The sequence below is a fragment of the Triticum aestivum genome, chromosome 5D, assembly GCF_018294505.1.
Source record: "Triticum aestivum cultivar Chinese Spring chromosome 5D, IWGSC CS RefSeq v2.1, whole genome shotgun sequence".
NCBI lineage: Eukaryota > Viridiplantae > Streptophyta > Magnoliopsida > Poales > Poaceae > Triticum > Triticum aestivum.
Window position 1 is genome coordinate 532,250,446 of NC_057808.1, and position 25,198 is coordinate 532,275,643.

At 41.2% G+C, this 25,198-nt stretch overlaps 1 protein-coding gene across 1 annotated transcript; it reads left to right on the forward strand.

Moving 5' to 3' along the window:
- Window positions 1-155: 155 nt before the first annotated feature.
- Window positions 156-20,412, forward strand: LOC123123539 (uncharacterized). Its single transcript, XM_044544061.1, has 25 exons — window positions 156-380; window positions 481-622; window positions 737-808; window positions 1,513-1,614; window positions 1,700-1,868; window positions 1,999-2,097; window positions 2,550-2,699; window positions 4,022-4,061; window positions 5,041-5,098; window positions 5,947-6,035; window positions 6,789-6,887; window positions 6,964-7,079; window positions 10,179-10,297; window positions 11,695-11,765; window positions 12,240-12,342; window positions 12,978-13,117; window positions 14,116-14,274; window positions 14,356-14,459; window positions 15,616-15,791; window positions 16,641-16,830; window positions 17,491-17,590; window positions 18,619-18,787; window positions 19,296-19,378; window positions 19,450-19,526; window positions 19,835-20,412. Exons 1-25 carry the CDS (start codon window positions 312-314, stop codon window positions 20,004-20,006), a joined length of 2,868 nt encoding a protein of 955 aa, XP_044399996.1. The 5' UTR covers window positions 156-311; the 3' UTR covers window positions 20,007-20,412.
- The last annotated feature ends 4,786 nt before the right edge of the window (window positions 20,413-25,198 follow it).

A 25,198-nucleotide genomic window follows, 5' to 3' on the forward strand; every position in this document is an offset into this window, starting at 1 on the left:
CGGGTTTCTTTTTGGAAAAACCGGCTGGGAAAACCTGATAGTAGAAAAGAAGAAAACACAAACGGAAAGAAAATCGGAGGAGCGCTCGAAGTGGGCCGGCCCAGGACGCGAGTACTTGTGCGATGCCTTTGCGACAGATAGAGGGAAGACTCCATGCCAGCACTGGTCAGAAGAAACAGAACACACCATCACCAAGCGCGATGAACTGACAGTAGCGAGCGACGAACCCCTGATCCGGAATCCCCAAAACCTCGCCTCCCGGTCTCCCCGCCGCAGCCGCTGTCCGGCGCCGCGGCGCCCCGGCCGGCGAGATGAAGAGCCCCTTCGGGCTGCGCGCCGCCCCCTTCGTATCCGCGCTCGTCCTCCTGCTGCTCGCTCTGGTAATCTGCTCTTTCGCGAACCTAGCTCTCTGGTCAGATCTGATCATCCCGCCCCCTTTCCCCGGCTTCCTGACGCCCTTCGCCCCCTTCTCGCCCGCAGGTCCCGTCCCTGGAGGCGGCCGAGCCCACCACGCCGGGGACCCGTACGCGCAAACTCGGCCGCGACGCCGGTTCCTCGGTGTTCTCGCTCTTCAACATGAAGCCCCAGAGCAAGTTCTGGACGGAATCGGTCATGCGGACAGGTCCGGTTCCTCACTTCAGTAGTATTATTTTGTTTCTGTCCTGGCACCTGGTGTTCCTGCTTGTTTGTGGCATTATGGGGTCGGGGGTGCTTATGCGTTTCTTGATTGTTGTAGAGTTCGATGACTTGGAGGGTTCGAAGTCAAGGGACTCCATCAACATTGGGCTTCTGAACTTCACGAGAGCTGGTGGGTTCTGGTGCTGGTTCATCAATTTTCTTCAATGTCATGTCTCAGTCAAACCACATCGAAGCTTTGTCAGAAGCTTATTTTTCAGTAGCTTCAGCATAGCCCCTGCAGTGATACTTCTTTTAAATCAATGTTTGGATGTTATCGCCACTGCATTATATTCTGAATTGGAACTGTAGGTTCAAAGCTTAAAATAAACTTCTGCCCATGGGCCTATCGCCATTCTTTCAGCAGGAGTGCTATAACCGTTTATACCACTGTAATCATTAACCAGTAACAGCAATATCAGTATCTTGTAGAACTTGCAGGCTAAGATCTGCAATAAGGAACTAATAGAATTGAAGGGAAGTTAGGGTTTGTATGTAGTTGAGAATTAATGATCAGAGCAACCGGCAGATGCAACTTCAATATGAACAAACCCGTCATGGGTACTTTTTACAGATAGTGTTATTGCCATGTGGCCATTGTCTTGGCAACAGGTTTTGCTTCATGGTAAGTATCATATATTGAAGGTTTGGCTTCATTTCTGTGTGGAGAGGTGACTAGAGTGATGGCAGGACTAATATATGCGCATCTGAAGCAATCGATTGCACACGAGATATGGATAGTATAGGACTTAAGATTGTGTGCTCAATTGCTTATCAGAAAACATATTTCTCTTTACAACTGTGCTTATCCCTTGCTTATTCTTCTGTTGTATTCAGGCAATGTTGCAAACTATATGAACCTGGCGGAAGTTGATTCGATATATTTTTCAATCCCTGTGAACTTCATCTTTATGGGATTTGATGGCAAAGGGGGCCATGGTAAATTATATATACCAATGCAATAATACTATTTCCATTAGCTGTTTGTTCACACCGAGCATTAACAGTCACTCTATTGTGTCAGAGTTTAAGTTGGGACCTGAAGAACTGGAGCGCTGGTTTACAAAAATTGATCACATATTTGAGCATACGAGAATCCCTCCGGTTGGAGAAGTTCTTAGCCCATTCTATAAGACTACCGTTAAGAGACTAAAGAAATATGATCTTCCTTTAGTAAGCCATGTGAATCACAAGTAATGAACCTGTACACTTAAGTTGTTCCAATTTATCATACAATGTTTTTACCCTCTTCTGTAATTAGGCCATGGTATGCTTCCATGAGTACTGATTCAACTATTCCATCTCCTTTTCTTTTTGGTGTAGTTTTTCTGTGCATGCAATACACATGGGAGAAGATATCATGTCTGTCTTTGAACATGCTGTAAAAGTTCTATCACGCAGAGAAGATCTCACAGATCCCAGGTCAGATGTTCTTGAAACACATTGTTGCAGTTCTTGACATTCTGCAATTTGGTTAAGTGTGTCATATTGTGCAAGCATATACCAGAAAATGCAACCGTAGACTGACACCGCAATTTTGATTGTGCATCCAGAAGAACCTTAAAATATTGTCTCACTCTGTTACTTGCAAATGCAATGTATTGTTTCAAAACAATAACACATCCAAGATTTCTGTGTGTTTATTATCCAACGAAATACGCTTTAGTGTGTGAGTGTGTAGCTATTGGTTTTGTAGTTTATTCCTAGTTTTCTTTGATAATACCTTATAGACTTGTTACAGGGTAAAACCTGCTTACCATACACTTGCTTGGAAATCCTTTCTGGTGGCCTTTGCAATCACCTCAACGATGCCACCTCGCATTTCCCATCATTTTATCGTTGCTTAAAAATATTATTTTCTTTACGTTATACAGTGAAAATGGGGCGTCGATTTGGCAAGTGGACAGTGATCAAATGGAGCATGTATTTTCAACACTTGTTGATCACCTTCAGATACAAGAAGCATACAACATCTTCATTCTTAACCCCAAGCCTATTGAAAAGAGTACTCAGTATGGTTATCGGTGAGTTTACAGATATTTATGTTACTACATTTTGTGTAGTTAACACCAACGTGATTCTGATAGTAGATGCACTCATTTACAATTAGTGACAAGATTGTGATAAAACAAGAACATGATGTGTCATTTTTTGGTAACTTTTCATGGTATGAACCTTTTGGATTTAATTTGCTGCAATGACATTTCAATCTGCATGGCCTGTCTTGAATGGCAAACACATGGTTTTGCGTTTCTAAAGACTTGGTTCGAGATGATGTATGGCCAGGTAGAATCTGCAAGACTAATATTCTTATTTGCTAAATAATCGAAGTCTAAATGGCCATGTTAATTATTATTTACTCAAAGGGTTGTAGCGAAGATTTCCAGTATTAATCCTCTTACAGCGTTGACCATGCCTGTCCATCATGTAAGATGGTCATTACAAAACATGGCCGAGTTGGACACTTTTCTGTTCAGTCACGAGCCTTATATATGCGAATGAGAATTTGAACACGAAAATGTGCATATTAATAAGTTTCATGCACCAAGACTTGTGAAAGGCAAGACCTGCTGAACACATGACCTCTTGGCTCTGATACCATATTAACTTTCATGCACAAACCAGTAGAGAAGTAAAAGCCCGAATTGATGGAGAAGGTTGGGTAATCCAGATATACTTAAACACCCCCTCTCATATGTGGCTTGATAAGGCCTAAACGTGAACAGAAAGGGGGCAAATAATTTTTTATTTAAAGTGCGAAATTCAAGACTTTAAGCCAAGACCTCTTGGTTATGATACCATCTCAAGTTTCATGCACCAACCAGTAGAACCAAATGTTCGAACTGATGAAGGAGGTTGGGCAATCTACATATAACACATATGGCCTTTTCAATTCATTAATCTTCAAATATTGAACAATATTATTTAGTAATTATGTAGCACGACACACGTCTTAGTTCTAAATAGTTTGGTTAACTCTTAACATACCCAGACCTATCTAGAAACCTATTTTTACTATATGAATCTGATTGTGCAATGTTGCCATGTATTGCACACAGCCGTCTCATTTCTGGAAATGCCTGGACTTAGAGCAATTGTCGTAAGTTGGATAGTGTATTGCCTTTAGAAATTTATATATTTCAAGTATCCTAATTCTGCTGCTAAGATGGAAAGAGTACAAACTCTGCACGTTGTCGATTTCTAGTTTTTCTGGGTAGTGTTTTGTGCGTTCCTTCTCATACTGTTTCATTATTCAAGAGTAACGGTACATTTTGGCAACCAATAGCACATCATCTAATTCTTTTCATACTCATTTATTTGTATTTTGTGCTATCTGTTTTCACAGGAAGGGCTTCTCCGAGTCTGAGATCAACTTACTGAGGGAGGTATGCTTGCATGCTTTAGCAAACTTCCTGCAAGGGATTGAGGAATATCATTGTGCTTCTATCTTGTTGAATGTTGATTCCATGAATCTCTTTGGTGTGCATATTGTTGTTATGGCATTTTTTGTACATGAAAATATCTTCAATTGGTAGCTGTTGGCTTGGCAACAAGAGGGCATCATGGCTTTTTTCTCTTAAAGTGTGATACATTTATGTAGGACGGCTTAGTGAATGTGGCCCATAGACATGGTCAAGGACTGGTTTGGCCCATGTGGTCCAGTAACCCGTAACACATAACTCTATTGCAATAGAATAATGTGTTTTTCCCTAAAAAAGTAGAATAATATATGCATGGTTGTGATTAGCACAAGTGTCACCAATTGTCCCCTTATAGAAGATATGATGATGAACAGTAGAGAAAAGTAAAGAAAAAAGATCTGAAGTCAAATCGATTCGACTGATAAGTTGGTCCTGAAGTCATATGTTGTTGTATTTGTTTGTTTTCTTAACCTCCAAGTAATATTTTCTAGAGTGTTATGAGTAGAAGCTGAACCTTAAGTGATGTTTTTCTAGGGTTTTCTGGCTATGTTAAAAGTTGAGATGCGAAGGCTTCACAAAGCATATAAAACCTAACAGTTCCCATGGCAGCAGGAGTTCGGTCGAAAGGCCAGTATATACAGATGTACAAGTGTGGGAAATATGCAGCAAGCGCCTTATACAATGAGAAAATACAATGGCTATACTTGACTATATATATAACTCTAACAGTTACATATGTCCCTGTGTTCTGCATATTAGACGCTTATAATTTTTAATGTGTATGCCCTATTATTCCATGGGATTCTTATTCTATACATGGATATTGCACAACCTATGTTTAATTTAGTGTGAATTTCCCTATTGATCTTGAATGTAATTCTATTCTTTAGTGAGGAAAGCTGTAATTTTTTGGAACATGACATGTTAGTGGTTATTTTTTCAGAATAAGACCCTGCAAGCTCGGATACTCCAATCTAAAAGGGACCCAAAACTTTATCTTGGTAAATATTGTCTTTCCTGTTTTATGTTATTAACTTCTGATTTCTGAGTTCATGTAACATTAAAGATGAGAACACATACAACTCTTCATTGACCCATATTTTAATATTTGGATCAATAAGAGATATATGCATTGGGTGCTGACATTGCTTCCTCAGAAGTTAGTCTATGCAAATGCAAAGCTGAAAAATAGGTTTCTGAATAAGGATTGTCTGCATATGGCATTACTATGGTATACCAAAATTTTGAATTGCATGAGTTGGTTATGATATTGATTACCATAATTTCTATACAACTTCCCTAGCTCATTATTTTCTCTAACAGTCATGTAATTTTATCTGACATCCCTGTAATATCCCTGTTGAACTTTGTTCTGATCTCGTCAGATACTTATTCTACCTATGTGTAGTTTTAACTTTTTAATAATTTTTATTTTTATCCACATCTGCAATCAACATACCAGAGTGTGCTCGAACATCTTTATTGAAAAGGGAAACTGGGTCAGCTGCTTCTTTTTGTGCATTCATTTTATGCATACCACACAGTGATTCAGTATTAGAAAAATTTGGTCTGGGGCAGGTTAGTTGATGGGCACTGGCACTGAGATATGGCCAAGGCCATGTGGATTTTATGCATCCAGTCCTCCCAACTCATCCCAACTGAGAAACATGGTTTTTCTTTTATTCAAATATTTTGCTTTGTGCAATAATTCTGCCTTGTAAAGGCAAAGTTGATATTTTCACTGTAAAACTCCTCAGAAGAGAACACTATTAGCTCACTTGTACTTCTATTAAAATTATACGGTATGCTTTTCTGCTACTTTACCATGCAGCATGTCTGTATTAAGCAGATATAGAGAAGGGAGTCAACAAAAGGCCCTTGTATGAAAATCATCCCCTGTCATCATTTTCATGGACCACAACTGACAATGTGGATATGGTATGTTTTGTTTCAGTCAAGCATTTCCATTTGTGCTATATTATTCATCTTGTACATCCACCCCAAATCTGGTGTTGTGAGTGTGCTCAAACTTTTCCTTTAGAAACACCGAGTACAGCTAGATGCACACACTCACTCTCACACCATCACAAACACACACACACACACACACACACACACACACTGGCTACTGAAGAGTGAAGACCAGAGTCACGTGATTTGCAAAGTCACCACATGCACCTCGCTATCTACTGGAACGTCACCTCCCACTGAAAGAATAATCCGCATTAATGAAACAGCAAAGTGCCAAACTGGGTTATTATCCCTGGTGTTCCGGGGGTACAACCACCCCACTAAGCATCCAACCACTGTTTGGTTCTCGAGTGTGCTTAAGCTTTGGACCTACTGATCTATATGTGATTGTTAGTTTTTGTCATAGTCAGTTTATATTACCTGCCCTGTGTATTGAGGCACTTGAACTTTTTGAGTTTAGATATTCAGTTGTTATTAGTCTTATGAAAGCAAAAACTAGGAAGTCAGTAGGAATCAGCACAACTATTTTGCACTGCTAGTTTGGATCATACCTTATGTGCTTTTCAAGTACCTTGTTTAATTTCAGCATACTTGTTTTGTTGCCAAGATGTACTGTATGACTTGTGGATTATTATTGTGTGTAACCCAAGGTTACATGAAAACCAATGGTGACAATATTACGTGTAACTCAATAAAATGCCCTTTTCATGTCTTGTACAGGGTGATTGGTCAAAACAGTGCAAGGAAGCCTTAAGTGGTTTTGAACTGTTGAAGGCAGGAAAAAGTAAAGAGGACATTATTTATGACAAAGCTGTTCAGGTGCCACACTTATATCAGTGCACAAAACTAAATATCTTATCATGTATGTATAAGTAACGTCATGTGTTCTTGTTAGATATTACATGGTGCAAAAGATGAGCTGCATGATGTTCTAGAGAGCGCACTCATGTCCAGTGATTTGAAGGGTTTGCATGCTGAATGCCTTACAGATATATGGGTCGGCAGAAACAGGTCTGCTATGATTTTGTTTTGCTTTACTGTTGGAAAAAAAGCTATTATTACCCCCCCCCCCCCCCCCCCCCCTGAAATTTGATGTCTACTCGCCATGAGCTACCAGATTTTCTCCTTTCTCTGTTTTTTTAATTTTTAACGTTGAAGACTGAGGGAGCACCTCACTGACATATATTAAAAATAAAAATATGTTACATATGTACAAGAAGGGGGGGGGGGGGGGGGGGAGGTACACCTCTCCCATTTTGGGGAGGGATAAAACAAGGACTACCTAATTGAGTTTACAAAGGAGGTTATGAAAGGTTCTAGTCTTTCCTTACATATATGAACCACCAGAGAGAGAGAGAGAGAGGTCCTCTTTGAATCTGGTCAGCAAGGATTGGTGTGAGGGCACAACACCCCTAAAGTGTTTGTTGTTCCTTTCCTTCCAAATACTCCATGCAGCCATGTCAAATATCTCCATAAACATAGCTTTGCTCCAGCTTTCTTTACCTGCGTGTAACAGCTCTAGTCTTGATCCAGAGGCAGGCCAAGATATGCCCAAGGAAACCCAACAATGAGCACTGAAATTGCATTGGAAGAATAGTTGTTCCACAGTTTCCTCTGGGGGCAGGTCATAAGAGACAACCATAATCATTGTCCTGGACATTAAAACGTCTCCTGGGAAGCATGTTTCTTGTATTGAAACGGTCAGCTAGCAGAAGGCGGACAAAAACTTTGAGTTTCGTTGGGCACTTGGATTTCCAAATCCATTTGAAGGCCGGATCAGCATGCACTTCTCGGAAACAAGTACACATAGTATTTGCTAGCCTTGAACTGATGCCCCAATATGTTGCCATGCATCACAAATTGCACCGTTATGACCTGGCTCTCCCTTCCTCTCAGGCTTGAATTGATAGCAGCAAATGGAAGATGTTGCCCAGGTCCACAACATTCAAAATGTTCGCCACCAAGGCATTCTCATTGCGAGCAAAGGAGAAGGCTCTAGGGTGTGTCACGAGCACGTTCCGGGTCCATAAATCCTTCCAAAATAACGCCGTTTTTCCATCACCAATCATCACAGCCGCGACCTCTGTAAATGCCTTGTCAGTTGCAAGACATCCCGGCACTAGAATGAACTGCATGCATCCATGTTGTGAGGGATCCTGTTGTTATAGTTGGCAGACCAGACAAGCTGTACCCGCGGGACATCAACTCAGTTATAAAACTTGTGTAGGTGCTTAAGAAGTAGCCCATCATTCTGCATGTTGATGTTTGAAATGCCCAAACCCACATTCTTCTTCGGTCGGCAAACAAGGTCCCAAGCTGCCAGCGAGTTACACTTCACACCATCATCAGTGTTTTTGTTCTAAAGACAGCGATGATGAAGTTTATCGAGGTGCTCCACAATCTGGGGTGGTAGTTTGAGCGTACACATCGCATGAATGGCAAGAGAAGTAAGTGTTGAGGAGTATTAGTATTGGTCCAGGAGTCCTTATTAGGCTATGTTTCCTTGTACCCCAAGTCGTGTAATATATATATTCTCCTTAGGTTATGCAATAGATATAAGTTGCATCCATAGCATGGTACTAGAGCCTATGGTTTAGGTTTTTCCTCATGGCGCCGCAACTCGTGCCCCCCGATCAGATTTTTTTTCCAGTCTCCTAAGATTGAGTTCCTCAATCTCGTCACCATGAGCTAGAATTTCCTCTGACTTGCCCAGATCAATCCGACGGCCATGTTCCCTAGATCAGGCTCGTCTCGCACGCCACTTGGTTTGTACGGGCCGCTCCCCAATTGGTTATTGGGCTTGGCTGCTCATGGCATCTCGCCACACGCCACTAGGACAACACAAAACCTAGACCTAATATGTGCAAAGGGAAGCCACGCTCCTCTCCGAGCCTACATTGCCGGACGTTTCCGTCGGTGACGAGAGTGGAGTGGGTACATTATAGACTCTCAACAGTGGCAAGGAGAGCCGTAGCACTTCTCTCTCCGTTGTATCATGTTGTATTACGATAAGTGTGAAGAGCCTCCTGATTGTAAGACTGTAAGACCTGCTGCCCATAAACATCAACCGCAAAATCAGCAACCTTTCCTGCATCCTTATCAGTCTGAGAAGCATCCATGGCAAGAGCCAGTGGCGTCAGCGGGGTAGAAGACATGAGACACATGGGAATCAGGCGCGGCGGACAGGACACCTCGCCGGAAAGAACACCCCAGAGACAAAGGTCATGCATATGAATGCACAGAAAGGTAACAAACTCGGTGTAGTTAACACCATCGAAAATCACTGGGCGATGTAGCTCGATGATGAAGACATTGTAACTTTTTTTAGAACGGAAGCAGACGAATGATCGAACTGGCCTAGTAACCAGGTGAACGATCAAATCCAACACCTCGAGCGCTGGAGCAGGCATAGGCAATAGCCAACTAGATGGCTAGGAGGTGAACGACCAAGGGGGATAGAGCTGCACGGATGGAGGTCGCCAGGACGCAGGCGACCGGATGAGAGGCTGACGCTGGATCCTGGCAATAGATGACGCGGGCTGTGGGCGGATCGTGGGCGGGCACCAGAGGCCGCTGGTGGCGGACGACACAGATCACGGGAGGCCGGGGGCTTCACAGGCTGGCGCCGAGTCGCAGGAGGCCAACTGCAGGAGGCATGGCAAGGAGGACGGTGCTGATCGACGAATGATCGATGGAGGAGGAAGACGGCTGCACGATAGTTGGCCCAGCCAAGGATGGCGGCAGCACGAGATTGGATTGGCACGAGTTGCGCGTGCTAATATCTTTTTGACCTAGGGGCTAGGGCTCTAATACCATGTTAGGAAATATGCAACTTGTATTGGGGGCCGAGGGCCAGTATATATATACATGTACAGGTGGTAAATATGCAGGAAGCCCCTTATACTAGGGGAAACTATACACGCTATACATGGAAACATAATATAACTCTTAACGCCTGAATATAATAAATAATTATGGTTAGAAACCTGGTTTGTAGTTCTGGGGGCAAAGCAGATATGCCATCAAAGCCCAGGGGGCAGTATATACTCTTTCCTGTACTTTTGAGGTTGGATTGGTTCCCTTTCTTCTAACCAAAATTACCTTTTCCAGGTTTGCTTTTGTTGATCTTACTGCCGGACCATTTTCCTGGGGCCCTGCTGTCGGTGGGGATGGTGTTCGTACAGAACTTACTCTGCCAAATGTGGCAAAAACTGTTGGGGCTGTCGCAGGTCAGTTTTTTTTTCATTTTTCTTTGTACATATGATGTTTCATTACTATCTGTTTCTACACTTCAGAGCCTGGTTGCTTATGCATTAGGGATGCATGGTGTGTGGCGTCACTATGTTTATTGTCTTTTTCAAAAGTTACCCCTCATTAGTTTCCTTAGCTGCTAGCATGTTCTTAATATTACATTACTGTTTCTTGCTCTTGTTCTCAAGGCCATATATTGTCTTACTAGTCATTGCTTTACAGTTAATTGTAGCAACAGGTCATCTATTAACCATGTCAGTCTGTTTATGCCTTGAACTCATTTTTAGTAAACCACCTGCATAAGCTGTATTCATTTCATCACGTCGTTCCAAATTCTGTTACTCCCTCCGATCCATATTACTTGTTGCAGCTTTAGTACAACTTGTACTAAAGCTGTGACAAGTAATATGGATTGTAGGGAAGTAGCATTAAGTAGAGTACACCAGTTATAATGTTGTTAGAGGAAGTTATTAACTGGCGAAATGTCTGAACACAAGTTAAGACAGTTGTATAGTGATTGTTTTGACTGAGCTAAGGGGAAACCATCCAGAACAAATGTCTTTTGCTGAAATAAAGAAAGTTGAGATGCACGCTATCATAAAATTACGATGGATGTCATTTGTTGATAACTTGATATATCGTGTTTGTAGTATACCGGGAATTGCTTGATATACACTGGGCGCTGTTCAGTTTCCAGCGTATTACTGGCAAACAAGCAGGGTTTGGAAACCCAGTAACAAGCCCAATTCCTGCAGTATGCCTGGCCAATTAATGATGGCCAAGAGGCTAGCATTCTGGTGGTTAGTATCGGATTAGTCTCACACAGAGAGTTCAAGGAGTGAATTTATAATATAATGCTTGAGGTCTGTCAAATGGCCGAACAACTTGATGTGGGTGTTGTGAATATTACTGGATTATGACCATTGCTTTATCAGCACAAATGCATGTTGGTCTCTGGAGGGTAAACTGTTTGAATGTTTACTGAGGGGGTTCCAGGCATTTATCGGCACAAAGGGGCTATTGCTGAGGGCATTAACCCATTTGCATGGTGCGTCAATGAACTCCCTGGTCTAACTAGTGGAACTGTGGGGCACAGGTGTGGTAGCGGTGGGATTAGTTTTGCCGCATAGAGTTCAAACATAAAATAGGAGCATATAATGCTTAAGGGTCGTATATTGCAACTCCGTGTTATATCTTTTGACGGAAGCAGGTACGAGAGCCCAAGCGAGTACTAGTGAGTAGGCTTGTCCAGGTGGCAGACTGAGCTGTAGAGTGCATTTTCTCTAGTGTACGTCTACAATAATGTTCTGTAGCACAGGAATTTCTGACCAATTTGTTTGTTCAGCATTAAGTGACTGTAGTTGATCTAATGCAGAAGTCACAGAGGAAGAGGCTGAAGAAAGTCTACAAGATACAATCAGAGAAAGATTTTCTTCTGTTGGCGAGGTACTGTCAGTATTCGTTTAGATATTCTTCTTTACTGCCAACTCAATATTATGAACTGAGACACATTTATGTTCTGATCTCCTTGATGGGGCATAGTAGATTTGTAATAGAAGGGTGGTGGTGCTGATTTACAAATTTCTTCTTGTCTTGCCCCAACCACTAAGTGTGAGGATATTCATGAAACATTAGAGGTAGGAAGGGCTCTGGCAGCATAACAGGTAAGAAGAGAGGGAGCAGAAAGATTTGGGATACTTGAAATTGTTTCCTTTACTGTGTTATAAATGATACTTCTGATGCCAGAACTGTTGATAAGTCGCTTTACAGCTGGTTAATCTCTCACAGCATAATGACGCCCCAACTGCCTTTAGGGGCATGGACTCTCTCTACTTAGCACTTTTTTTTCCTTTTCTGTTGACATCTTGAAAAATGAAACTAGCTCTTGATTTTTATATGGACTGATTTCTTTTGGTTCAGGATTACCATGCCGTAGATATCCTATTGGCAGAGATTGATGTATATGAACTTTTTGCTTTCAAGCATTGCATGAAAAGAAGGGTACAACTTGCCCTTTGCAAAGGTACTTCCGGATGCCCATAAATTTGCACCTTTGTTTTACTATCCTACATAGTGGTAAACTTGTAGGTGATATCTGTCGTCTAAGTTGTGCACTTTGTTAAGAAGCAACTTATCTGTATTGCATAGGCCAAGGCGTGAATATATATAGAAAGAAACTTTTGAGTACATGTAAGGAAATCTAAACCAATACGATTATACGAATACGCAAGGAGACTTATACCAATACTAATACTCCTTAACACACTTACACCGCTGTTTCATATTACTTGGTTATTTATTCGTTTTGGTCCAGGAGCTCACACCAGGGATTAAGTATTTACCCCTACCCTCACCCCTACGCCACCCAAAAGAGCATGAACATCATGTTTTCGTATGAATTGTGAAAGCCACTAAGTAACTGGTATTTCTTTTCCTTCAAAAAAGTTAATATAGCTGGACTAGAAGCTTCAGGCAAGCATGCATATGTTTAAGATAATGGCAATATTAGTTCTAACAAATCCACCCTGTTTATCCCTGGTTTCCTAGAAAATTGGTTGAGTTGTCAGAAGCGTTCGTAAATTACATTTTTGAGTTTTATCCTGTTCACAATATTACTTTTATCAGAAACATAATTACCACCTTCATTTTTCTGCTCAGAACTCGATCAGAGAATGCACGAGCTGAAAAATGAACTGGAGGGCTACAATAGTGGAGATTCTGAAGAAATTAATAAGAAGAAAGCTCTTGATGCACTGAAGAGGATGGAAAATTGGAACTTGTTTAAAGATACCTCTGAGGTTAGCTTGGTCCAACTACTTATACTTTTGTAGCACAGAGCATGCAGTTTTGCCACTTTGTAAGCGCACATTTACTCATGTACATGGGGGACTAGACAATTGGAGATACAGTTCTTGTACTTCATCTTATTATCTTTAGCAGAGTCAAGATTGGCATTCCATCTGAATCATTGTGTACCATATGATAGGCTTAACAAAAGAAGACGTGGTGCTACCAAATGGTGACCCTACATTATTTGGTACCAGCCATAGAAGTTACTCCATTTAACTCTGTATTGCTATGTCCCACTTATTTTTATTTTATTAACAAGTGCCAGTGGTTAGATGGATGCACAAGTACTGGCACTCGTTACTAAAATAAATAGGTGCTACGTAGCAATACGGAGTCGCATGGATAACTTCTATGGTTGCTACCAAATAATGTAGGGCTACCACCTGTAGTTGCTTGTATTAATCAGTTGACAGGTTGCCATCAAGTAACAGAAAGTGTTGCTAATTACAACATGGTAGAGTCTAGGAAGTAACAACATAGATGCAGACATTATAAAGTTTGTAGCAAGTAACTCTCTAGCCTGGTACATCCCAACTGCATATAACTGGTAGCTGAGAAATAATCAGATGGGTCTTGTTTTGTTCCATTTTTTCGTTGCCCCGTCGTATATAACACGATAATACAAATAAAATGCAAGTAAGATGTTATATTAGTTTGATACAATCTTTAAACTAATTATGTACAACATCACATGTTCATTCTTGCACCTTGCATGTCAGAACGAATAACAGAAATTAGACTGATGGTTTTGTAAGAAGTATGATGAGATTTGGCCATGCATCACATGCACAATAACAAAAAGCACGATGAAGAATCACACTAAAATTGTGTTTTAATATGAACTCATTTTTCTACTAATATCAATACTCTCCTACTGTTAATCATTCTTTTAATAACAATGTCTTTACAGGTATTCTAATAGCAGAATTCCATCTTGTAATTCCAGGAACATCATAGTTACACAGTGGCTCGTGATTCATTTCTTGCACACCTGGGGTCAACATTATGGGGCTCTATGAGGCATGTAGTTGCTCCATCTGTTTCTCACAGAGCATACCATTACTATGAGAAGCTATCATTTCAGTTGTACTTCGTCACACAAGAGGTAGCTATTGTATTTCTTTTGCTTATTTTTCCTATATCAATAAAGTTACTCACCCCCTGCATTGTCCTTTTTCTTATCCAGAAAGTCAGGACCATAAAGCAGTTGCCCATTAATGTAAAATCCATCAGAGATGGCCTTAGTTCTTTGTTATTACCGTCTCAGAAGTCAATGTTTACCCAACATATGTACGTGTACTTCATTTTCTCAATCTTGATTTATAGTGTTATTACTTGCCCTTTGTCCATCAGCAAGAGCAAAAGAAGTGCTTCGTTAGCTACTAATATGGAGTGATAAACTTACCACAGGGTTTAAAACTAATCAAGATAGAACTTCTATGTGAAATTTATGTGCATGTACTTTTGATATGACACTGCATGTGAAATCCATGCACTTCTTTCTCTTATGCTATGCATGAAACTTTCAATTGGGGTGGATGAATCTGCAACTTGTGTGAAAATTTAGTCTTTCCCCCCTAAAAATCATTGTAATGAACTTCTAATAGTGGTTAAAATTTTCATTTTAGTTTTTCATGTGGGCAAGAACATGGGTGGGGCTTTTTTTGTGTGCTGTACAAAATTGTTGGTGTAGTCCGTTCTGTCAATCCTTCATAGCGGTACAAATTTGTCTTGAATGTCTGCTAATTATTTTTTGGTACCTCTAACCTTGCAAGGATTCCTGTGGATTGATACAAATATCTGATGTGGCATTCTGTTACTTAACAACTGACTGTTAGTCATGATTAGTGTTCACGCATTATCTGTCGTTGCTTGTTAACATGATGGTATTGTAATCCATGAACAGAAGTTCTATTGGCAGCAATACAATAGCAAGTAGATCAGGAGTACCTTCTTTCACACAGTAGATTGGGATTACCTAATTGAACTGGTTTATGTGTGGATGGATTAACAATACCGACGACTAAACCTAGCCACCTAGGTCGTTTTCAGTGGAAGTCAGACATGAGATAAGTAGTAGTAGACCAGCACATCAATGCGCCTGGCACAGCAAGGAATATGGTCCTAGTTATCTATAGACTGACTCGTGTTCAATCTTTATAACTGAGCCAGCATGGGCTGGATGCGAGACACAGATGGATGCTGGGTCAAACTAGGTGGCCCGGATAGCGAGATCATTGGTGCCTGAGAGCCAAATTGAGTTTTTGCCTTTAAGGAATATAAATTCAGGAAAATCCAGAAAGTGTTGTGTGCCTTGTGTGCTTCTTACAGTTATCTTGACATCCTCGCAAACTATCTTGAGACTATAAGCTACCTACGTGGACATTACCTATACTGATTTGTTTCCCCACTCTTACGAGTTTGAATTCTGCATGTTGATGTTCAGGCTGTCATTGTCAGAGGAACCAGCATTGATGATGGCATTTTCTATGGCTCGCCGTGCAGCCGCGGTTCCACTTCTATTGGTCAATGGTACCTATAGGTCCACAGTCCGTACATACCTCGATTCTGCTATTCTCCAGCACCAGTTACAGAAATTAAGTGAGCAAACTGCACTTAAAGGTATATATTTGTTATATTTTTGCTTCTCATAATCCTGGGCACTTAATGCGGTTTAGCCTGAAGAATGCCCTTTGGTTGCATAGTTCATGCTGTTCTTTTGACCATTCACATGCATGCATGTGTTTTAGTTGTCAGATTGAAGTCTGGTCTTGCATATGATGATGAACATGAGTAAAGAACATCATGCATGGATTCATGCGAGGATTGTGTGCTATACTGCTATTGGTCTTATGAGGCTAAAGTTAATGTTGGGATTTTGTTAGAGGAAATAAAAGTGAGAAGTTCATGAATCTGTTTTTGCAATGCTAACACCATTCTCTTTATCTGTTGTTTTGGACAACCTGATATCCCACACACACCTTTGTTTATTCCGTTCTAATTATATATATTTGAAAAATTGTTAAACATATGGTGATGCGACTTAGTTTTTTCAATTGAAAAAAAATATGTTTGGATGCCAATTTTTGTGGCAACACAACATTTGCACGGAAAAGGGCTCAAAAGATCCAGAAATAGAGAAGTCGAAAGCATAGAATCTTTCTATGGATGTTCTTGTATGCTAAGATAAACACAAAAGTCCTAATGTACCACAAGAACGTTCCATGTATTGTCTTGCTTGTAACTTTCTGGATTATATTGTGGCCATACTGATACCATAAACTGCATGGTGTTTAGGTCAACGTGTATTCAAGAACTGATGTACTATCATATCTGGGATTTGTTAGTAGAGAAATGGAGCAAGTCTTTACTATGTTGAATTGCATTTGTATTAGTCATGACTTAGTAGGCCACCATCACATGCTACAGTATGATGGATTATTATAAACTATGCTTTGCTTCTATACACAGGAGAACATACAAATCACAGGTCAACATTGGAGGTTCCAGTATTCTGGTTCATACATGGTGAACCCCTATTACTGGATAAACATTATCAAGCTAAGGCTCTTTCAAACATGGTAGTCGTGGTTCAGTCAGATGTCGATTCTTGGGAAAGCCACATACAATGCAATGGGAGGTCAATCTTATGGGATCTGAGGTATGATTGGTAGTATTATGCATTAGTTTTATGGGAACATTGGCATTAACCTGGCGAGTTACCATTCTATAGCTCACAGTTACGGGGTTGCTGGCTGGTTCCATTTGCAATATATAATATCCTAGCCTTATTTTCATTTACCAAAGCTTAAAATTCCATTTTTCTAAAAGGTGCCGGTAAGCATATGTTAACTCACTATTTAAATTTGAATTCTGATTCATTGACTTGTCATTTGAATAGACATAATTGGACCTATTTTTCTCATGAAGCCAAACTGTTGCTACTTTAGGGTGTGCTTGATTTAAGACCACACATGGGACTGTACCATCATTTTTAATTGATTGTTTTACACAGAATTTGTTTGACCTGCCATATGAGTTGGACAAAAAACTATGTGGCAGCTAAATTGAGGAGCTAACTTTTCTTTGGCATACAAACAGCCGTTTTGTTTGTGATCTCAAGTCAACTTTCTAACACAGTGAACTCCCTTATATCATCAGTCATAAGAACAAGCACATAACTTGGCACACATTGTACCCATGCTACCCAAAAACAATTAAATATGTCTTCTTTCTCATTTTGAGTTTGGTTCACGTACATGTCCGCCATCATAGACAATTGCATCAATGGTACTAAATACTAATAACTCACTGTAAACAGGAAACCAGTTAAGGCGGCTATTGCTGCATCTGCTGAATATGTATCTGGTTTACTTCCTTCGCATTTGGCTTATAGCTCAGCTCATGAAACTGCATCAGAGGTTTGTTTTGCCTTTCATGTCTATCAGTTTAATTATTTGTTGACTAATGTGTAACCTAAACCTAGGCTCTGATACCATGCAAGGAAGTATGCAACTTCTATTCCATGAGGCCATAGACTGAGTGTGGAAACTATGCAGAAACCCCTTGTGCAATTGGGTTATTTTTTAGATGATAGATGTTAAGTTTGTACAACTGTAATAACAATATCCTAGTAACTTGATGTCATATAGTCTCATGATTCTCTTGCTATGATCCTCATACACGTACAGGTGTAGGAAATATGCAGAAACCTCTTACATGATAGGGTTATTACACAACTTATGCATGAAAAGTATGTACAACTCTTAATACCAATATCATAGCAACATGCTGTCTTCACAATCCCATGATTCTCTTGCTATGATATGCAATTCCAGTATTCCACGCAAACATACCATTGTGCATGTTGGCTTAACTTGATGTTTGATCCAGAATGGATTACCTTCCTCTAGTACATGTGACACTTGCTACCAATTTTCATTAGATGTAGTGTTTAATTCCATTGGAGCTACTTGTAGGTTCTACACCCACCAAACCACATGCATGAAAAAGGGAATAGATATGTTACATACAATTTTATTAACAGTTTTCATCTATGCCAGATATTGCTGAAATACTTTTGATATGATCAACTTACTTATATTTGCCAAGATAAAACTTGAAAATTACTGCTAAATGTCATAGGTAAGGAAAATTTTGTGGCATTTACCACCTTTCTAGGTTGATAAATATTTACTTTGCCCGATATATGTATTTTAGAATACATTTTCCATCTTTTATTACTTAGTTGTGTTGAATTGTCCATCATTGTTTGTTGGCAACTTCTATATTCTCCTCCATTGCAGCTTTATATCTTGTCTGTTACCTAATTCGCATTGTTGTTAGCATTTCTTCATTATTTTATTTCGCCCCTTTTTTTACCTGCTTGCGTGTGTATTTTTGAGCCCCTTCCTTTTCTCATACCTTCTTATTTTTCTGGTGTTTCTAGGACTGGACATGGTCTGTGGGCTGTAATCCCTTATCTATTAGTTCTAAAGGTTGGCAACTTTCAGAATTTCAGCAAGATGTGATCGCACGGAACTATATTATTACTGGAGTGGAGGAATCCATACGAGTAGTCAATTCAGCAATTCAACGATTGGTAACAGAGAGGACATGTATCCTAAGAATTGTCTTGTCATTCAATTTCTTGAAAATTAGCTGCGAGTAATACTTTTTATGCCTGCTTTGAACTTAACTAGTTGGAGCAAGTACTATGAACTTCACACAGTGATTCATAGTTGGGGCACATGCTCTCAGTTGAAAAAAAACACATGCACATTTGAAAATTTGTGGGAAAAATATCATTGATGCACACTGCTGAAAATTATGTGTACTATCAAAAATTTGCGCAAAATATCTTTGTTGTACAACTTACCAACATCCATATGTTATCCAATTTTGCCACTACACACTTTTTTTTGCACAATTTACATCCATGCTAGCCAACTGATAGTCCAACTTGTACTATAGTGGACGTTGTGGCTTCAAACTTAGCCAAAAGCTCTGTATCAGGGATGTTTGCATTTTATTCAGTTTTGCTTTTCCATTAACCTTAACAACGCCTACCCCCAACTCGCTTGGGACAAAAGGCTTTGTTATTGTTGTAACCTTAACAATCTGCAGCCGAACAAGGCTTTAAAATTTTCAAGACCAAGGAGAGCGTGATGGTTGAAAAGTACAATTCCGTTGTTAACATGTGGAGAAGGGTAAGTTGTTGGCGGATATGCCTCTTTTACCTATTTTATTTTTGGTATGGGGGCTAATGTTTTGTTTGTAGGTTGCCTTTATGTCTAGAGGGTTGCGGTATGGTGATGCGGTAAAGCTCATGTCGTCGCTCGAGGAGGCTTCTAATGGGTCAGTAGTCCTTGAGCTTTCGCACTTTATTTACGTCTTGTCTGATTTGTTTTGTTATGTGAAGTAGAATTTGATAATGTGCATTTGTGAATATTTTATTTCTTGTTGGAATAAAATGCAATTAGCTGCTTACAAAAGCTATTAAGCTCAAGCTTAAGCTTTTTTAAAATATTCTGGAACTCATTAAGGTGCATGTTAGCGAATTACATTAAGATGTTTTTTGTTTTATCAAATGGAGTTGTGTCCCTAACTGGAATGATCTGGTACATACCTGGTATTCTGATGCTTTTCTGTTTTTTCCCTGTCAGATTTTCTCATGCTGTGAACTCAACCATCTCAAATCTACACCCTGCAAAATGTGCTCGTCAAAGGAAAATTGACGTACAGCTAGACATGACAACCATCCCTGCTTTTATAGTTGTTTTTGGGTTGCTTTGGTTTCTTTTGCGCCCAAGGAGGCCGAAGCCCAAGATTAACTGAGCACAGTAATTTTCAACTTGGGTACACAGTTTGACATGATCCTTGTAAATGCTTGCACCATGGGCGATAGCTTTTGTGGAGGTCTAAAAAGGCGACAGGACGAACTCCAGCAACTCTAGATGCAGCACACAGGGGTTCGATCCTCCTTGGTCACACCCTCTTTATTTAGATGACGAGGGGGCTTGCGGGCCCTTCATTTTAGAAGAGCTGACACAGAAAGGGTGTAAACATGCACTGGACGGTGCATACATTTTTGGGCTCCATTTTCTTGCGTGGTTAACCGAATCCATCTTACCAAAACCTGAACTGGGGTTCATCTTACCCTCGAGTCCTTGAACATGATACCTATGTACACTGTCCGTCAATTTTCTTGATAAAGGTTATTGGTGAAAGGTATCTTGTTGCAGTCGGTATGCATGTGTCATTGCATCCCCTTTTATTGGTCCCAGATATTGCAGAATGTATTCACTGTCAAGAAAATCATGCTCCGTTGCTTCTCTGATCGTACGATGTACATGCTCTGTAGTTCATCTCCCATTTGTCTTAGGTGACCTGTGGCTCGTCAGGCCATATAGCTCGGTGTTCTTATGAAGAGACTTGGATTGTGTATGAGGCACAACTGCATCTTTCTGAAGTTGCCAGGGCGCGTTGGCGGCTTGGTGTACAAATTCCTCCACCGAATTGTATGATGAGTAAAATATATCCCTTTGTAACTTAACATAAGACGTTTTTAGTTTTGAAGTCATTTTTTCACGATCAAACGGCTGTGATGGGGTTTGCTGGGACCTTCCCTCATCTGGCGTTCGCGAGATCAGAAGGTGCTAGTGTTGTATTCGATGGTTCAAAATGACATTTGAAATTTGCTATTGCAAGGAGCACTCTCTGGAACATGTACGCCGTGCCAACTATTAACCTACAATTAATCGGAGAAATTATTCATGTTTACTAATAATCAGATACCCGAATTTTGTGTGGCGTCAATCACTTTTTATGTGAAAAGCGAGGCTGAAGACGGGAATGGCGTGAGGAGCGCTGGCCATGGTGAGTCTGAGCCATGTATGAGAGATGACAGGTACTCCCTCCGTTCTAAATTACTCGTCGTGAATTTAAACTAGAACCATGACAAGTAATTTGGAACGGAGGGAGTAGTTCCAAGAACTCCTGATCAACGCGAACAAAGCATAGTTTAGATGGTTAGATTTCTTATGATGAAACCAATACATCAGGGTTGTGAGGTTGAAGTCAGTGTTTGTGTGTGTATGTGGACATCTGCGTTTGTGCTATTTAAAAAAATAACTTATGATCGACTTGAAAATTGGAAAGAAATACGGGACGAAATCAATGGGGAGTCAAACATGCAAGGTCCTTGGGGCGAAGAGCTGCATGCGTGCCGTGATCACACCAACCCAGCCCCGAGAATCCGCGCCGCCGCAACGCACGCCACCTGCCATTAATCGCGCACACCAACTCCCTTCGATCTCCTGCCGGCAAATTTGATAAATTTGACCCGTGAACGAAATCAAATCACAGAATGAACTGCCCGTGAAACTATTTCACGTGGCTGACCTTTTTGTGCGACGCCCGACACGAAGGCGCCACACTACACTGTGCAACGCCTCACAGATATGCGCTACACGCCTGGCCAGCGTTGCATCCCAGACTGCCTAAAAATTGCTAAGTCATTGTGCAGAGCCTAAGAGCTAGGCGATGCACTGTATAGTGTGGCGCCTAGCTGTCAGGCGCTGCACTAGTGGTTGCACTACAAAATGAAGCAACCACTAGTGCAACGCCTAGAAGCTAGGCGCTGCACACTGACTTAGTAATTTTCGGATCACACGGGTGCGACGCTAGGCGTGTAGCGCCTATCTGTGAGCCGTTGCACAGTATAGTGTGGCACCTTCGTGTCGGGCGTCATAAAAAAAGTCAGCCGCGTGAAATAGTTTCACGGATAGTTGATTTGATTTCATCCATAGGTCAAATTTGTCAATTGCCACTCTCCTGCCTCCCCTCATCAACGCCGTGACCATAAAACAATCCCCGCTCCCTCTCATCTGCCTCCCATCCCACGAATCACCCACGGAGCCTCGTTTCATCAGCGCTTCCGTTCCAGCCCGCCGACCAATATGGTGCCGGCCGGCGCCCACCGCGCCATGCCGGAGGGGGCGACGGCGCTGGAGATCCCCGCAGACCGCCCGGCCTTCGTCACCCGCGTGTACTTCGACGGCCCTCCGGCCGCCACCGCCGTCCGCCTGGCCTTTCCGCCGCGCACGGAGCGCCCGGACTCGATCAAGGTGTACATGAACTCCACCCGCAAACGCGACCCCGAGGCGGTCTACCACGCGCGGCGCTTCGCGTACGCGTACATCACGCCGCCGGAGGCCCCCTGCCGCGCCGACCCGGGGCCCTTCATCCGCCGCGCCTTCCGCACCCTGGCGCTCGACCTGCCGCAGAACTTCGAGCTCCTCCCGGACACCTGCCACGGCGACATGGCGGTGCGCTTCCGCACGCCCGACCACCGGGAGGCGGCCATGCGCCGGCAGCCGTTCCTGCTGGACGGGGTCACCGTGAGGCTCGTGCGCGAGGGGGAGACGCCCAACGTCCGGCGGGTCACGCACGACTACCTCGTCCACGCGGCGCTGCGCGACTACGTACCCCGTCGAGCAGCGCACGGAGGAGATGATCGGGGACAACTGCAGCGGGTTCGGGTTCGTGCGCGAGATCGACCCGGCCTGCTTCGCGGCGCCCGACCTCTCCACCGTCCGCGTCGTCCTGCAGAACGAGCACCCTCGTGAGGTCCCCCACGAGCTCCGGATCCTCTACGATGATGGCTTCACCAGCGTCGTCCCCGTCGAGATCGTCGGGGTTTGGCACCGCTCACACTCCTGCGATGTCAATGGGCACTTGGGCAGTACGTGCCTCTCTTCCAGCCCCCGGTTGCCGCTGCTTGAATTGATGGATTTCAAGCTCAAACAAGTTTCTGCTAATGTTTAGAGTTAATTTCGGAAGTGGATAAACTGAGCCCGAGCTCATATGAGCTTGGAGAACAGTACAGTCCAAAATAAATGAAAACAAATTCAAAAAATTCTGAGCTCGAGCTCTTTCGACCTTCTATCCCCTATTTTGTCATTTTTAGAGGGATTACCTCATTTAAGGGATTCCCATCCATGTTACCCAATTTAACTAAACTTATGCCACATTTTATCGCCTCTTTAATTTTTGAGCCCAAGACTTTCTCTCGAGAGTCAGAGCTTTGAGACGACTTTCGCAGATGTTCAATCTTGCGAGGCGTATGAGCCAGATTTTTAGTACTCTCCCAACCTGTTAGAGGCCACCCTAATAAGCGGAGATTGCCGGGAAAATGTTGCTCAACAAGACAGTAACCAACTTGAAAAAGGAGACCCTAGCATAACAAGTGGTGATCTCTGTACTACTCCCTCCGTTCCTAAATACTTGTCTTTCTAGGCATTTCAAATGAATATCACATACGGATGTATGTAGACATATTTTAGAGTGTAGATTCACTCATTTTACTCCGTATGTAGTCACTTGTTGAAATGCCTAGAAAGACAAGTATTTAGGAACGGAGGGAGTAGAATAGAAGCCCTGCTAATTGTGAAGAACCCACAGCCGGGAGCATTAGCAACTGGATTTTACCACATTCCGTTATAGCCTCCCTTGGGGGATGGCTTGGTGCTTCTGTCACGCTAGTTCACTTGCCATTGCACACGTAGCATGCAATGTCGACGGATTTGCTTCCATATGGATATGAGTAATAGGTAGTCTACAGTCAAAATTGGCTGTGTGCATTTTAGCTATGCAGAGGCCAGATGTTGCTCATCATGCTTTGTATTCGCTTGATGCTATATTTTTAGTTAATAAAAATGCTTTTTATGAAAAAAAATGTGTACGATCGATATTGTAAATCAATATTCAGAACAAATACTATTGGAGCCTTTTATTTGGCAGACCTAATGTTAGTGTGAGTGAAAATGGATAATCTAATGAGAAAGAGACACTACCCGTACAACCCACACTTGAAACCGAAACACACTGCTGCTTGGACAACATTGTAGGGTAAGGGCATCTCCAACGCGTTTCTGGCCATAAATGTCCGTGGACAATTCTTATAAAAAATGGAGAAAACTTAAAATTTGAAATGCCATGCTTACAATTTATGAAAAATGTCGCCCTCTCATCTCAAAATTAACTATTAGTGTTAAAAACCTGGAATTAAAACTTGTCATGGTCCTATAATTTGAGTTACCATGTCAACAAAGAGGGAAGAAATGCACTGACAAAAAAATGCCATCTCCTAAATAATAAAATGCCATCTCTTTATAATATAAAAATGCCATCTCTTAATAAATAAAAAATTCCATCTATTAATAAACAAAAAGATGTCATCTCTTAATACAAAAAATGCCATCTCTTAATAAAAAAAATGCCGTCTCTTAGTAATAAAAATGCAATCTCTCAATAAAAAATAAATACCATCTCTTAATAAACTAAAAATGCCATCTCTTAATAAATAAAAAATGCCTTATCTTAATAAACAAAATAATACCATATATTACTAATAAAAATGCCATTTCTTAATAAATAAAATTACCATGTCTTAATAATAAAAATGTCTTATCTTAATAAACAAAATAATACCATCTCTTAATAATAAAAATGTCATTTCTTAATAAAAATTACCATCTCTTGATAATAAAAAAATTACATCTCTTAAAAAATGTCACCTCTTAGTAATTAAAAAGCCATCTCTTCGTAATAAAAAATGCCGTCTCTTAAATAATAAAAATGCACGCACAAAAGCAAACTTTGTGAAACGAAAGAAGAAAGTGTTTCTTTTGGAAAATTCCATTTGACATAGTTTGAAAAATTATAAAATCCCATGTTAATATTATCTAGAAAAACTGTCATCTAGTGTAAAAAAGAGAGAACAAATCTTACGTGTCCTGGCTAGTTTAACAGTCAGATGTGGCTCCGATCCTGCGCCAAGATTCGTGCAAACGAATCCGATGGGAGAGAGCGTGTTCGCTAGGATTGGCCCCCCAGTGAACGTTCGCAAGATAGTTTTTCAAGAAAATAATTAACATTGCCCTCCGGCAATACGAAATTAGTTCTATTAGATTCTTCATTGAATATATTTTCACATCATATACACTTGTATTCATATTATTTTCTAT